This window comes from Engraulis encrasicolus, chromosome 15 (genome assembly GCF_034702125.1).
Source record: "Engraulis encrasicolus isolate BLACKSEA-1 chromosome 15, IST_EnEncr_1.0, whole genome shotgun sequence".
NCBI classification, from domain to species: domain Eukaryota; kingdom Metazoa; phylum Chordata; class Actinopteri; order Clupeiformes; family Engraulidae; genus Engraulis; species Engraulis encrasicolus.
In genome coordinates this window covers 1,563,800-1,580,440 of record NC_085871.1, presented here as the reverse complement: position 1 = coordinate 1,580,440, position 16,641 = coordinate 1,563,800, and the positions used below count along the sequence as shown (strand labels likewise).

The 16,641-nt window shown below is 42.3% G+C and overlaps 1 protein-coding gene across 1 annotated transcript; it reads right to left on the bottom strand.

Annotated features, from left to right (window-relative positions):
* Window positions 1-5,323: 5,323 nt before the first annotated feature.
* irf5 (interferon regulatory factor 5) lies at window positions 5,324-14,346 on the bottom strand. The gene is made up of 9 exons (XM_063216776.1): window positions 14,107-14,346; window positions 12,508-12,682; window positions 11,211-11,397; window positions 10,315-10,340; window positions 10,197-10,224; window positions 9,580-10,035; window positions 8,764-9,153; window positions 8,541-8,659; window positions 5,324-6,791 (listed from the first exon to the last, which is right to left on the bottom strand). Exons 2-9 carry the CDS (start codon window positions 12,679-12,681, stop codon window positions 6,603-6,605), a joined length of 1,569 nt encoding a protein of 522 aa, XP_063072846.1. The 5' UTR covers window position 12,682; window positions 14,107-14,346; the 3' UTR covers window positions 5,324-6,602.
* Between the last annotated feature and the right edge of the window lie 2,295 nt (window positions 14,347-16,641).

Sequence of the window (16,641 nt, the reverse complement as noted above, 5' to 3'; positions counted from 1 at the left end):
TGTCCTGGTCAATGTCTGATTTTAATCTCTGTCTCTATACATCTGTACATGGATTGAGCCCTTCAATCTAGTAATTAACAGAATTTAACATTTTTACTGCAACTACTGCACAGCCGTGGATTGAATTTTCAGGAAAGATGAGCAATAACCCAGAAAAGACTAATGACAAGAAAAATCAAGATCAGCAAGCTGGTCATATCTTTTTTTTATTTTGTTTTTTTACACTTTATTTGGATGGGACTGTGAATATTGACAGGAAGAGAATGGGGAAGAGCTGGAGAATAACCCAGGCTAGACTCGAACCTGTTAGCCAGGCCGTTCCCTCCTAGTGACGCAACAGCTTCAGCGTTGCTACCAGTCAGGTCAGGAGTCAATGCAAGTACTTTCTGGGTTCCCGCAAATACGGGAACTCCTCCCACTTTGTTGGGAAGCAAACAATCATTAGCAAACCAAGGGAGGCCATTTGGGAAATGCTGTTTGGGAAATGTTAATTGTTATGCTCTTGGTCAGACCAAGTCTCGAAGAGATTTGAAAGTCGATGATAATCAGGCTAGAACCTGTGGGCCCTGGGTGCCCCTTAGTGCGCTGTGCCACAACACTCGTGGTCAAAACCTTTTTTGAGGGCTAACTGCAATTTGCTTCCAGCCAGCTCTGAAACGCCAAAGAACAGGTTGTGAATTTGAGATTTGTCATGCCCTATTCATGTAGTGTCTAACTAACCCATCCTATAGGCCTAGTTTCCATAGAAAGAACAAGAATGGGGAAATGAAGTAGGCCTATAGTATTTGTGGCCAGCAAACATTGTGCATCAGGGAAAGTCTCTGTTTGCCTCTGTAATGTCAGATATGGATTGATGATGTACTACAGGGGTGGGGAACCGCCACTTCAAATTTTATAAAAGTCCTTCAAGGGCCGTACTATGAATACAAAACCAGGATTTCCCCCTGCACGTCAGGCCTACATTGAAGGTGGCCACCTTTACAACAGAGCCTACCTTCCCCCGAAAATTCAACTTAAATATGTTACAAATGTAGTAAGTCCTTTACAAGTCATTTCATGTGAAACGTCATAACATTCAAATTATATTGTGGTGCCAGCTATGACGGCTTCAAGGCCCGTAAGAGACATACAGTTAGGGCCAGAAATATTTGGACAGCAACACAATTATCACCCTTTTCCACCCTATACCCCACCACAATGGATTTGAAATAAAACAAACAAGCTGTGCATTAACTGTAGCCTCTCAGCGTTAATGTGAGGGTGTTAAAATCCATATCGCATAAACAGGAATGAACATCGTTTTTTGCGTGTGTTGCCCACTTTTCAAGGGATCAAAAGTAATTGGACAGTAGGCTTCTCAGCTATTTTCCAGTCAGATGTGTGTCATTCCCTTACTACACCATCACCAAGATGTTAATACAAGGTCTTAGAGTTCATTGGAAGTGTTCCATTTGCATTTCCATATATTTTTACGGAATATCCATGAGATCCAAAGTCCACCTGTCGCCATCAGTGATGCAAGCCATCATAAGGTTGAAAAAAATCAAAACAAACCCATTTGAGAGATGGGGAAACATTGAATATGACTAATTCAAGAGTTCAGAATGTTGGAAAAAAATAAATACCAGAGCAACACCAAATTACCTGGCAGACATGGAAGACAAATGCTGTGGATGACTGTGGATCTGGTGAACAAAAAACCATCTCCCAACAGTTGGCCAGATGTAGAACAGTGTCCAGGTGAACGGTGGATACATGTCCAAGGCAACAATCAAGAAAAAGATCAAGAACATTGAGGAACACTTCACCATAGGAAATACAGAGGGTTTACTAAAAGATGTAAATGATTGATTGCATCAGAAATAGCAATACCAGATTTGGCTTTGCCAAACATCATCTTAAAAAGACTGTATAGGTCTTGAGCTACATCCTATGGACAGAGGAGCCAAAAATCATCTTGTACAAGGGTAATGGGAAGAAAGGAGTAATGAGAAGGGAAGGAACTGCTCATGATTTCAAAGCATACCACCCAGTAAGTGAATAATGGTGGTGGTAGTGTCATGGTGTGGGCATGCATATCTGTCAATACTATTTTCCCCTTGTATTTATTGATACAAAAGTCACAGGATGAATTCTGAAGATTTTCAGGCTATATTATCATGTCATATTAAACCTAATGGTTCTGAACTCATTGGACAATACTTCACAGTGCAGATGGACAATGACCCAAAGCTTAATCTGAAAGCCACTAAGCCATTTCTACCCCCAAAAAGTGGAATATTATTCAATGTCCCAGTCAATCACCTCACCTGAGTACGGTTGAGCAAGCATTTCACTTGCTGGAGGCAAAACTGAAGGGAAAATACCCTAAGAATAAGCAGGAACTGAAGACTGTTGCAATAGAGAGCTCACCATAGCATCACCAGAGATAAATCCCAGTGTCTATTGATGTCTATGGATTGCAAATTACAGGCTGCAACTGACTGGAAAGTATTTGCAACCAAATAATTAAAAATTGAAAGTTTGATGTATAAATACTAGACTGTCCAATTACTTTTGGTCCCTTAAAAATGGGGTGGCACTGATAGAAAATGTCATAATTCCTTCACAGTTCACTCGATTTAGACGCAAACACCCCCATATTAAAGCTGAAAGTCTGCTGTTAATGAACATCTTGTTTGTTTCATTTCAAATCCATTGGGATGGTGTACGCAGGAGCACGGAATTTTTGGAGATCAGGCTGGTGTACAGCACCAAAAAGATGAAAATTGTGCAGATGTCCAAATATTTATGGCCCTAACTGTAGGTTCCCCGCCCCTGATTGTTCTGTAAACTAGAGTAGGCCTATTCCTATGCATTGGGGGCACTGATCCTGATACTGCAAATTAAAACATGGGTTTCCATTACTTAATCACTTAATTTACCAATATACACTTTGGTCATGTTCTGTTAAATACATATTCCATTTTAACTTAGTGGCCGTGCACCAAGATGGTGATCACTGGTGTGTTTTGGGCTCATTGTGTCAAGAGTGTCAATGAGTGCGTTCACGTGCAATCAGTATCCTGAATATGATCGGGATATTAAGTATCCTGAATTTACGTTTGAACATATAAACACCTTTTCCCGACTTCAGTATCCCAGATAGAAATCGGGATATGCTAGGTGGAGCATTCTGACAGAAGTCGGGATACTGACGCATGTTAACACCTTATCCCGAATACAGGGGCTTCCCATATAATGCTGTTGCTGGTATCCAGAGAATTCTATCACAGCCAAGAATGCAGATTGGAATATAACGCTCTGTGCTCATATAAATACCTTATCCCAAATATGATCATAACCGGAGATACCCCTCTGATATTCGGGATATTGAACTGCATATAAACACAGTCATTGATTGAGATCATTAACAGCCATGTCACAGCTATTTCCTAATGCAGCCTTGGCAGTGTTGCCAGATGTACGATAGGCCTAATTATCGTATTTGTAGGCTACCATAATTTTATCCGTTTTGTCCTCTGTACGATCAAAAAACATGATGTAGCCTAGGCTACGATAATTTCAGAGTTGTCATTCAGTTCATTTAGATGCCTTGAAACAACAATTCGGGTCTTGTAATATAATTTCCTCCCAAGAAGCCCCCCAAAACGATAATTTTGAGGTTTTGGTATGATAATTCAGCATTTTCCATCTGGCAATCATATCGAGCCTTGGGTACAGAGGGAGCCTTATTGGGCGCTCTGTAAATACCCTAAGTGTGCATAAAATGAGTCCCCAAGTTCCCTAAGTAAAGATCCTATTAAAGTGGCGGGTAAAGCGAATATCCATGCTCATGTAACTGAACCAGCTAGGATAATTTGCAATTGTAATTTGCAAATCCCTAACTTGATCAAAGACTGTTATCAGTTGTAACTTTTTGGCCTCAATTGCACAGTATAGCAACACATTTTAGCCTGAGGCTGTAGAACACTAACCTGGGCCCCCTCATACCTTACAAAGCAGGGCTAACCTGGGACCAAAAAAAATGGCCTGGACATTTTGGCTCAGACTGGCCCTTTACACATAAGCAGGCCACATTCGTACTCAGGCCACTGTAATGTATTCAAGATTGATCATTGTGCTGCACCCTTTAATTTTTGGACCGGTCCCTAAGGGGAAAAACAAAACAAAACAGAAAATGCCCTTTGGGCCAGATTACCAGTACAGCCCTGTTCCTACGAAGTGTACATGCAAGGACATTGTTGTTGTCCATGGGTTGTGAAACACAGTAATCGTATCTCCATTCTGAAGGCAAATGTATACATCCACCGGCCACTTTATTAGGTAGGCTACACCTAGTGCTGGGTTGGACCCTATTTTGCCTTCAGAACTGCCTTAACTGCATGCTACAAAACTCGGGTAGGTTATGGCATTCCAACAAAGACAAATTGGTACTAAGGAGCCCAAATTGTGCTATGAAAATATCCTAACGCCATTATACCACCATCCTGAAACGTTGATGTAAGTTCCATGTTTTCATGACGCAAAATTCTGACCATTCCACCTAGCAGATACCAAGACTCATCGGTCCAGGACTCCAGGCAACATTTTTCTGATCTTCCGTGTCATTTATGGTGAGCCTGTGCAAACTGTTGTTTAATTTTCCTGTTCTTAGTTGACAGGAATGGCACCTGATGTGGTTTTCTGCTGCTGTAGCCCATCTGCCTCAAGATTTGATGTGCTGTGTGATCAGAGATTCTCTTAAGCATACCTTGGTTGTAATGAGTGGTCATTTGACTCAATGTTGCCTTTGTATCATCTAAAACCAGTCTGGCCATTCAACCTCTGACCTCTGCCATCAATAAGGCGGTTTTGCTCACAGAACTGCCGCTCTCTGTATATATTTTTCTTTTTTGGACCGTTGTTTGTAAACCCTAGAGATGGTTGTGTGTGAATTTCCCAGTGGATAAATATTTCTGAAATACTGGAACCAAGCCCTTTTGGCACCAACAGCCATGCCATGTTCAAAGTAATTTAAATAAAATTTCTTCTCATTCTGATGCTCAGTTTGAACTGCATCAGATCATCTCGACCATGTCCACATGCACAAATGCATTGAGTTACCACCATGAGATTGGCTGATCAGAAATGTGCGTCAATGAACAGTTGTAAAGGTGTACCTATTAAAGTGGCCGGTGAGTGTATATGGGAGACAAGCATCTGTACTAAAATGTGTCAGCATATGAGAGAGCTAAGGAAGTCACAACTAGTTGTCCATTTATATTACATCTTGACACATCTGTCCCATCAGAGGCCATTTGTAACTGTTGTAAGGCTCCAGTTAATGATCCAGTTAGTCCTGTGATTTTATTTGATCTTAGCTGACAGGATTGGTGGGCTGCTTTTTACACACAACAGCAGAAGTGAAAACTACATCAAGGGCAGAAATAAGAAAAACTCCACGGTCTAACACTGCTAAGGTATACATTTTTAAAAAGAGAGAGAAAAAAAACCCTGAGTTTAAAAATGTGTAAATTCACACAAAACCTAGGTAAAGAAAGTGTCTGACATTTTGAAATTGGTAAAATTAACAAGTCCATGGCTTGTCCGTAAAGAAAGCAGGTACTGTAGCCATTGTAACTCCAGTATCGCACCGAAATGTTAGTGTGCAGAACAAATTCAATTATAAGGCAGCTATGCAGAACATCTGATGCAGAATAAGAAGTCCACTGGGCCGGCTGAAGAAGATGCAGTACATAACAGTAATATACACCCAATTCTGATTCCAAGAGAAAATCCATTATAGAAGTAGAGCGTTAGACTAGAGGTGACCCCGCCTAACCTGGTTTTACCAGGCCACATCAATTACGTCGTAATTCATTTTTAGTCTGGATCCTTTATGCCCTGGAGCACTTAGGTGGCAGGAGTGAGCTCAGCTGTGATTTGAAATGTGCTCTGACCAATTGCTGACAGTTGACGTTCCTGACGTTTCCAAGTGCATTCGTTTATTGGCCGGTAACACCATCAGTCTGGTAGACGACTGAAAACCCTCCCCAGAGCGGCATAATCGGACCATTCGTGAATTACGAAGTAATCCAAAATTAATGGTCTGGCCTGTCAGGTTAGACTCCGCCCCCCTTTTCACTGCAATCCTGGCAGCCATTCCTTGGCGGTAGACCTGTGCAATGTATCGTAAATGAATGGAGATGGGGCTCATTTCTGTAAAAAGAATGGCTTAATGTGAAAATGTCCATCTACACTCTTTACAAGGTCGGTAGTTTAAATGGGTGGCTAAATATCTACATAACTTATGAACTGATTGTTACCATTTAATTGAGCAATTTCATGTAATTTAAGTAGATACTTAGCCTGACATCCAAATGTGGTCCTTGATTAATGTGTTACTTAATATTCATATGGTTTTGGGCCATTTTATGACAGAAATTGGTGTGTTCTCCATTGATTTGAACTGACTGAAGAGCACAGGTCTACCTACAGAAGATGGAGACTGCCCTTTCCCTTTTCCAGTGCTGTCGCAAATTGCCATTTCACCTCTAGTCTAATGTTCTACCTCTATGAAATCCTCACTCGAAGTGATTAAGTCATGAGGTAACGCCCGGCTAAGAGACTGTTGGAGCCCAGTGGTTTTGTCCGTGTTGAGACTGTAATAGGCGCTGTAGCTCCTTGAACTGTTCCACAGTCTGGTCTTTCAGGTCTGGGTTGGATATCTGAAGCCGGATGCTGTCCAGAGACCAGGACAGCTCGCCAGAGAACATCTCTGTGAGAATCCTCGCCACCACAGGTACAACCTATAAACAAACAAAGGGGAGTACAGGTTACATTAATCTGGTTCTATTCCAAGTACATGGTTAGGTGACCTAGCCAGTAGATAGCCTGCAGGTGTCGTTTAGTTAAAGGTGCACTGTGTAGGAGGGCCAGAGTAGGAATTGCAACTATGCTACTCAAATCTGTGTTGCCTATTGCCAATTTTGATCTTTTCATGAATATTTACTAAATAATATTTACTACTTGTAGTTAGGGCTGGGTTCAAAAGATCGAATCGCAATCCAATATCGATTCACGCTCAAAAAGTGTGATATCGATTCACAACTTTGTGGATTGCTCTTTTGCAGATGATTACAGGTGCCATTTTCTCAACCACATCCTTTAGCTCTCCTCCGCATTCATTTAGGCTCCATGCACAAATACACATGGCCTGTTCAAGTAAATAGTGCCACTCTTTTCCCATCTTTCTCTCTCATACCAAGTTTTCCACTTCTTTCTCTCATACCAAAGCATTTCATGTTTGTGTGGGCATCAAATGCCGAGATATTTGGGTTTTTAGAGCCGGTCTTAGAATTCTAAGCATAAATGGGTTAAAGCGACAACCCAGCAATACAAAAGATCGATATTGAATCGAATCGAATCGGATTGTGGATCGAATTGGATCGTGACCGTTGGATCGGAATCAAATCGATCCAGGAAATTTGAATCGATTCCCAGCCCTACTTGTAGTATGACTGAGGTACAGCAAGTTTTGCAGTTGAAAATCAGCTAAAAATGCCCATTTCCAGAAATTCAAAATGGCGGACATGGAGAAGATCCCCCTTTTCATGTAAGAAAACTGCAATTTTCCCAGTCATAATGAATACTTAAAATTTGGTGGTGATGGTAATTATTTGTGAAAAGGGTAAGCTTAACATTTATGAAAGGGCAGAATGAATTCTGGAAATAAACTACTAAAATACTACACAGTGCACCGCCACCAGTCTTTTATAAGCTGCTGTAGCACCACCTAACTTGACCTTTATTACCTTACTTTGACCTTACAAAAATTACAAGTTTGCTGCTGAACCACCTTGTAGTGCTAAGCTGCAATCATGTTTTGGTCCTGTCTGGGGACATTGACCACGTGAGATGTATCTTGAAAAGGTCAACCATCTTCTCAGCTACCCGGCTTAACAACCTGGGCTGGTTAGAATCAGATGGTACCGTATGTATGGCATTTCACTCACCCCCAATCACTCTCTTGTCCACCCTAACTATGGGGTGTTGCGTACTGATTTGTGGAAGCATAAGGGTTCACTGTGACACAGTTTATGTAAACCTCCAAAGATGAGATTTGTCCATTACTGATTCCATTCCTGTTTCTTATCTAAGGCATGTTCATGGTGTACTAATTACCACCTTAGAAGTTAAAAACACACTACAGCTTGTGGGGAAGGAAAGAATGCATTAATCTCTAAAACAAGCAGATAAAAAAATCCCTGAACAGATGGGAAGTAAGTTTTAAGCTGATTAGTTTTAAGTTGGCCTACTAAATGACATGCTGCACTTCAGGTCTACTGCAAAAATCGGACTGAATATCAACTTCTTGCATCTTTGATTCATTTTTTTTTTGCAGGAACACCAATTAAGGATAGTGGTGAACAACTAAAACACACACACGCATGCACACCATGTACTGCAAACATCAACTTTTCATGTGTATTGTTCCCATTTCTGACAAATTAACATACATATTCAGGTATTTCATTAATGCAACTACTGGTACATACCTGAACAATAATTAGTTTTTTGTCTTTAGGTTTCTTGTCGGGCCAGTCCTCCCCAAAACAGAAATAGATCTCAAAAGGTGGTAGGGAAGGGGCTTGGTTTTTTTGATACAAGATCAGTCCTGTTAAAAACACAAGCATGCATTTTATACAAGTACCATTCAAATCTCAAAGACATGGGCCAATAGGCAAATCAATGTAGCTTAGTATTACAAACGTAACATACCATGCAAGAACTCATTGAGACTAAACACTCTGATCTTCTTCTCCCTCTCCATAGGGTTGGGAGGGCCGTTCTCCTGCACCCCTGGGCCAGACCAATACACTTTACACTGGCAGAGCCGCACTGCATAGATGTCTTGCCCGCGGATCTCCAAGATTAAACCGCGATCCATCACATCCAGTAAGTGGTCCGTGTAGAACTTCTGCTTCTCATTCATGATGTCGGCCGTGCCGGGAAACAGCACCTGGTTGAGGGTGACTGGACCAAAGAGCTCCACCTGGTCTGGTGTGGGCTCCAGGTGACCGTAATACAGCCGGCAGCCTTGAGGATTACTCACTGTGAGAGAACCAGCCAGTCTCCCTCGGTACTGGAACTTAATGTCCAGGTCTGTCACTGAGAGGAGAAACATGGGTCATGCAGACATTCACATTTACAGGGATTTGCCATAATCTTCAAATTGATCGTGAGCGAATAACGCATTGTGAAAAGTCTCTAACATGGTGGGCCACATTTGATTAAAAAAAAAACATTTAAATGAAAGGGATGCTACAGTGATATCATACATAACCCGAGATATTGGTAATAATACAAGTAGATGTAATGGCTAACTAAATACTACTTCAGGTACGCATTAGAGCAGGGGTTCCCAACCCTTTCCAACTTGGGGCCCTTAAGGGGCACTTGACATTTTCACAAATTTTCAGGGCTCACCTCTAACCCAATAAGTAACTCAAATAAAGTAGTCGACAGCAACAACAGGCCCACTTGGAATACTTGGTTGGAGATACGTTCTACACAAGTTTAATGGTAAAATCTTACAGGGCAGCACGTGTGGTGAACTCAGCAGGTCGTAGATGCAATGCTGGACTTGTTGGTTCTCTGCTGAGGTCTGTACCCCTGGCATCGGGCTCTCTGCCATAGGCACAACTGGGACGGCGGCGGCAGCAGGGATTTCTGTGATGCCAGTGTCCATGGGCATCCCGTTCAACATCACTCCAGCCTGTGAGAGCATGCCCCCCTGCCCCACCCCTGCCATCAGTGGCTCGTGCCTGAAGTCCTGGGGGCTCACCCTGGGCTGTGGAAGGTGTGGTGTTGGTATGTTGCCCCCACCACCAGCAGAGGCAGCAGCACTAGTCTGGACATTCTCCTGCAGGAGTGGGAGGGCAGGAATGATGTGTGGCGGACCGAAGCGCTCATCCATAGCGGGGGTGAAAGAGAGGTCACCTCTGTGGGCTGGATAGACCGGGAAACTCGCGAGGTCGTTCATACCAGGCTCTGTTGTTGGAGGACAAAAATCTTGTTAGGGCATATATTCCATTTATCGATGGGTTAAAATTTGTTTGCGATTTAAAACAATTGATTCATGAAAAAAGGTGCACAGTACTGTTTTTTGGCCACAGTCCTACACATCAGCACATTTGAAAAGCAACACATACCTATGGACAGGCTCACAATGTTTGGAAGCTGGAAGAGAAAATGATCAATTATTCATTTAATGACACTCTTTAGGACGTGGAAAAAAGATGGCATGCAAAACAGAGCTAAGATAATCACCTCCTCATCCTCATCGTCTCCTTGATCTGTTCAAAACAAAGAAATAACAAAGCTACAATTACAGGTAAATGGCAAATGATATACATACAGTTGTGTACAAAATTATAGCAGAGCGTTTAAGATGCAAGTAAAGGTTAAAATCCTGTTGTTGAATTGTGCAGTTTTATGCCCATGCATTTGTGACACGGCATAAAGCAAAGATTGGACTTTTCCAATATGAGCAATACCTACATTCTTCTTCACAAATTAAAATATTCACTGTATAGTGTATATGCTCAAATAATATTTAGTTATTTGTTAAGACTGGTTTTGGTTCATGAAGCCAAACAACATAAGCCCCTTGTGGAACGCTATTCCAGCCAAAAATGTCCAAATACAGCCCTTAGTTCTACTTTACTTTTTGGGTTTTGCTCAGAAATGGCATCTTTTTTTTTCCATCTCAAGTTCTATAAGGGATTAAAGGGTGTGGCGTAAGCTAAATAAATTTGAAGTGTATTGCATGCAAATATTAACTTTAAATGCCAAAGGTTTGTGAAGAAATAATCCTACCAACATAACCAAAGTATGCAAAGTATTGCTCGGACCTCCTTCAGAACAAATGTGCGAGTCCGTCCAGTCTTGCTGTAGTCTACCAATTTCAGTGTGCGGCTTGGATAGAATAACATTCAGAGTATAATATACCGGCCAAAGTGTTATACGCCTATGGCTCTGAACGTTTTCAAAGAGGAGTAATGTGCATTTCCTCAAAATCATCCTTTTACCACATACACTTCAAAATGGCACAGATATCCTGGATAGAGCCATCAATATCACAACAGGTCTAAAGAAATAAGCAGTATTGGAGAATTCGCATTAACACACAGCAAGGGAGTCTGTAAACAGGGATGCCAACTCACCTCCATTGCACAGTTGATCACACACCTCATATATCTTATATGGTTTGACTGGTGTCTCTTTGGTGCCATCATACTTGAGTTTAAACTCTCGACTCTTATTGAGGGCACATCGCAGGTTTGCTTTCCATTTGGCAGGATCTGGCTCGTCCACACCCTCCTGATACTTCCCTGTCTCCAGGGCCCAGGCCTAAGAAACGGTCATGAGGAAAATGCTTTGTCACGCACACGTGCACACACACACACACAATAGGCAACCTCCTGAAGCAACATCATCAGTCTACTCTAGAAGTCAAACACAATATCTGATACAGACCATCATGTACAACACAAGTAGATGTGTTGTTGCGAATTATAAGGTTAATTTTGAGAGTACATGAATGAATAGTCACACACCCTACTTTGTACTCGGAAACTGTAGATCTAAAAGTACCGAATGGCATTGCCCAGCCACGGCAAGAGAGTGGATTAACCGGGCCTTCCCTGAAAAGCTGTTCAACTCTTGATTCCACGATACTAGAAAATTGATTTGAGAGCTAGGTTTCAGTATTACATTACATTACTTAGCTGACATTTTTATCCAAAGCCAATTACAGTTATTTACTGGTATGGTTACAGCCCCTGGAGCAATGTGGGGTTAGGTGCCTTGCTCAAGGGCCCACCAGCCATGAATGGAGGTGTAGGGAGCAGTAATGTGTAGGGAGCAGTAAGGGTGGGATTTGAACCTACAATCATCTGATCTTAAGTCCATCTCCCTAACCATTAAGGCCACGGGTACCCCAATCTTTTCATATTTTTTCAGACCAAGTTTTGTGGTGCTTCATGTCTTCAATAACCATGACTTTCACTTCACTTTGTTTGGCACATGTGATACGCCAATCTCAGATTTGCTGAATGAAACTTAAGTTAAAAGCTCCCAATAAAAGCCTGCGCGAGGTGCTTCCCCACTGAGTTGCTTCTTGAAGTTCCTCTTAATTCAAATCACCAAGCATAAAGAGAACTGTGAAATGAAACTACCATCATTTCCTTGCAAAAACAGAACCCCCACCCACACCAGCATACACGCCAAACGCGTTGAGTGATCTGCTGCACTCAAGGCTTTACCATTACCTTTTTCCAAGGGCCTGCACACCTTGAAAGTTTCATTTTTACCAGGTGCAGCTTTTCAGGGTGCTTCAGTTGTCAGATGGAAGAGCGCAACACTGACTGAAGCATGTTGCGATCTTCCATCTGATGACTGATTGTCCATTACCATGTTTCTCAGGGACTCTGATTAAGGGAGGGACGGTTCTCTTCTCACCCTGAATATTGTGTTCTCTTCGTCGGGCGTAGGCATGTGGCGCGTGGCATGGTGCCAGGGGATCTGGAAGAGCTTGTGGTCCTTGCTGAGCCACTGCAGTCCCGGGTAGTTCCCGCTGTTCACCTGTGCCACGAGCCACGGCTTCAGGCGGATCCGCCTCGGCTGGATGCTCATCCTAACCGGCAAGGCAACAGTTGGTGTTTACATATTTAGTATATTTATTTAACATAATAACATAGTTTTTAACATAGTGTTTGGTGTCGAGATCTTAACATTATTTAACATAGTGTTTGGTGTCGAGATCTTAACATTTATTTAACATAGCATTTGGTGTCAACATTATATTTAACACATTTCACAACATAGTAAGATGTTTATGCAAGCAGACACCCAAGCTGGCGAAGGGCAATGGATGGGCAGGGGAAAGGGAAAACAGGAACTACTTCAATGATGAAAACAGCACGGCGCTCATGGAAAGTCCAGTCTGAGAAGTCCATTCTGCTTTCTCACCATGAATTGCATGAATTGAACCTTGAATTTTAAAAACAGAATCTGAAGAGGGGACCGTAGCAGCACTCATAATGGAGATCATTAGGTCCATGTTAGCGAGGTGGTTAATCAACATGAAGCACTAGCAAATTCACTAGAATTCACAATACCCTACTCTTTTTTTTCTCTCCAATCTTGACCTATTCTACTTTGTTATATGGCATCTAGTGTCTTTCGAGTTAAAACAATAGCAGACATGCCATGATGGAATCTTACTTGAGGCATGATGACTGGTTGTGAACATCCTCTGTCCTCAATCATCATTTTAAACATATCATATTAACAATAATGTGTGCAAGATCTCAAGTTACGCAGTACCACACTAACAACCCCTAGGTATTTGAGCTTTTTGAATAGTCTTTTTGTAACTTAAAGAAAGCGTTTCTCACACTATCTTGGGGGGTGAGAGGGGAGACGCATTTCATATAGCCTCACCTTGCATTTCAATTTTGGGCGGCACATGGCTCACGCTGCCATAAATTTGGCCCTTTGTTGGAAGGCGTGTAATGTGTTTCTTGAATTATTAAATAAGGTCCAGTTATGACACTAAATAGCGAGGGTGTGAGGTCAGATTTAAACCGTAGGTCACCTGCATTTCTGCTGATAAATACTGTAGGCTATATCCACACACTAGATCTTCAGTTCAGATTAGGGGTTCTACAACACTCATTGAACCCCTTCGTTAAACTGCGGTGACCCTTCTGCTAACAGTAGGAGGTTCTCGCTCGAACTCATCACTACATTGTAACAACTTCCCTTTTGTTGCAAATGTTCCATAGTTCATCGAAATCATTGGTCGTCGTCTCCAATGTCTTGGCATTCCCTTCACAAGCGATAGGTAGCCTAGTAAATAAAACACCTTGTAGAACCACCAGTTCACATATCTTCTAGTAAACGCTGTTTGTTTCGTTTTATTTGTTTTTTTTAACGAGCTAGCCTACTGGCAACTCACGCAGAACTGAGAAGACACTTTGTTTCCTTTAAAAGTAATTCCAAAGGCTCAACTTTTTCAATGTCGGTCTTTGAGGTTGCGGTAGGCTGTATTCTCACCTGAATTGGAAAGGCGAGTCGAAATGTGGGTCGGCGACACCTTCCCAGGTAATCCAACAAGTGCACTAAACAATCCAAAGGCGAAACCCTAACCAAACCACCGACAGAAAGTCGTTTTAATAGTGGGCAGCCGTCTGTACGCCTATTAGTTTGACTTCAAATGTAACTCCCACATATCCGCCTGTTCTCTCAAAATAAGCATGTAGTGAACAACTTCAACAGGTACCACCCTTCCGGGTAATCGGCGCATGCTGACGGAAGCAAGGCAAATGTCATCGTTTGTTGTCACTGTAGCAACCCCATGTAAGTAGGCTGCCGGATGTGAGTGCCCGGATATCCGCCAGAGTATTTGCATGCATTTGCATTCATTTCCACCATCAGGAATGCTTTGCGGTACCACAGCTACCCTATGTGAGTCGCGCTGTGTCGCCTGACTGTCCCTTCTATAATTGTAGCCTACCGTAACAACTCGGCCTCGGCCCCCGCCGCAAATATCCACCACACCACCACGGGTCCTCTGGTGTTGTGGCCGTTTTAGGATCTTTTTTTCATATCCAATATTTGCACATTAAGAGTGACAATTCCATCATGGATGTTAACGATATGTGCGAATGCAGTCATGTTGAATTTAGGGTGGCCAAACCATGCCATGTCATGAAGAACGTGCATCACATTAGGCCTATTTAAACAGCTCGTGTAAACAGTTATCCTGAGTGCCCGTGTCTTTTTGGAGATCGGAGGCTTGATGAGCAAAGAGATGGGAGAGAAATTAGTTGTGCGCGCGCACACACATCTGCACAATATCCACCGGACACGAATTTACTGGCTCCGATATTTCAGCGTCCCGTTTGATTCTGTAGCCTACTGACACTAAGTTTAGTAGCACAATCAAATGAATAGGCTATGTCTAAATTATATAGGCTGCAGTCTCCAATGTGCCTAGTTTCACGTGTTGTTGGCAGCACCAAATAATCTGCACAATATGCGGCATAACTTTTCGAGTGCTACATTTAGACCGGGTAAAGTATCGAGCATGGTCTGTCCCTTCAATAATATTAAGAGTGTCCTGTAACAACTCGGTCTCGGACCCCGCCGCAAGTATCCTCCACCACGAAGGTCCTCTGATGTTGTGACCGTTTTAGGATATTTTCATATAATACAGAAATAAGAGCGTGCGCGCGCGCCTCTGACTGTATCTAGACACGGAGGGAAAATGGCTCCAATATTTATATTCAGCGCCCAGTTTAATTCTGCACTGACACTTTTAAATGTACATGGCACAATCAAATGAGTAGGCTATGTCTGTATGTACCAGGCTATAGTCACCAATCTGGCTTTGTTGTTTCGGCATCACCAATAATAATGGCACAATATGCGGCATGGATCGCGTGTTGTTTTTGCACCACCAAATAATAACTAGGCTACACAATATGCGGCATAGGCCTAGCTGCTGTTTTCTAACTCAGAGAGAAGGCTATGCCCAGATATTCTTTTAACTTGTAGGATATCCTGATGTTATGTTTCACTAAGGAGTAAAACTCAGAAACTTCCCGAGTGCTAGCTACATTTAGACTGTAAACTCGTGACTTTAATGCCTTCCGAAACGGGCTATTCCAGTGTCTGTGACAGTGCATCTATTTTAGGCTATAGTCTTGTGCAAAACTTTTTATTTAACGTTGCGAATGGGCAGGATGATTTGCTTAGACACGCACGTGCTTCGGAGCAGCTAGAACTGTGCAAGACTGCTGCTGCAGTTTTCAGCTCAGTCCTCGTGGATAATAAAAACAAAATAATGCCGACGAGAAAGTAACGCCGTTATCTTTTGATGGATTCCCTTTGGGTGCCCGGTTGAGACAGTTTAATTTTCACACCCAAATCAATTAGGTTTTAAGTTATAATTTCATTTTTTTTAAATTATTATTATTATTATTATTATTATTTTGACGTTATTGGTCACCAGGCCTATTCTTATGATTGGGAGATCAAGGAACTCTGGTGTCGCCGAAACGGCGATGTGCTGTGGGCTCTTTACGCACGGCAACTATGTCCCTTCCATCTTCAGTCAGACTCAAATCGGACCGAAATCAAGTAGCTGAGGTTAAACTGTCGTAAATACACGACCGAAATCGAGTAGCTGAGGTAAAATAGACGTAAATACTCGGGCGGATATCCGGGCACTCACATCCGGCAGCCTACTTACATTGGGTTGCTACAGTCACCACAGAGGGAATATAAATTTGGCGGTCTCACGTGGTTCTACAATCCAGAACTACTGATCACACATCGTGTGAATACTTGAATCAAGGCGATTAGTCTTGGTGCAGATGACGCGTAATTGCGCACTGGATGACCTCGGGTAGGCTATATGCTCATGTATATATTGATATGGTACTGATACTGGTGTGTGTGTGTGTGTGTGTGTGTGTGTGTGTGTGTGTGTGTGTGTGTGTGTGTGTGTGTGTGTGTGTGTGTGTGTGTGTGTGTGTGTGTGTGTGTGTGTTGTAATAAAGGTGGGAGTGGGACTGTGATCTCAAG

Bases quoted from the DNA above. Each gene is read 5' to 3' on its own strand.
- irf5 (XM_063216776.1), bottom strand. From the start codon at position 12,681: ATGAGCATCCAGCCGAGGCGGATCCGCCTGAAGCCGTGGCTCGTGGCA. The intron at 11,398-12,507 runs GTGAGAAGAGAA...ACCGTTTCTTAG, and splicing joins AAGAGAACACAATATTCAGG to GCCTGGGCCCTGGAGACAGG. The intron at 10,225-10,314 runs GTGATTATCTTA...TTTCTCTTCCAG, and splicing joins GAGACGATGAGGATGAGGAG to CTTCCAAACATTGTGAGCCT.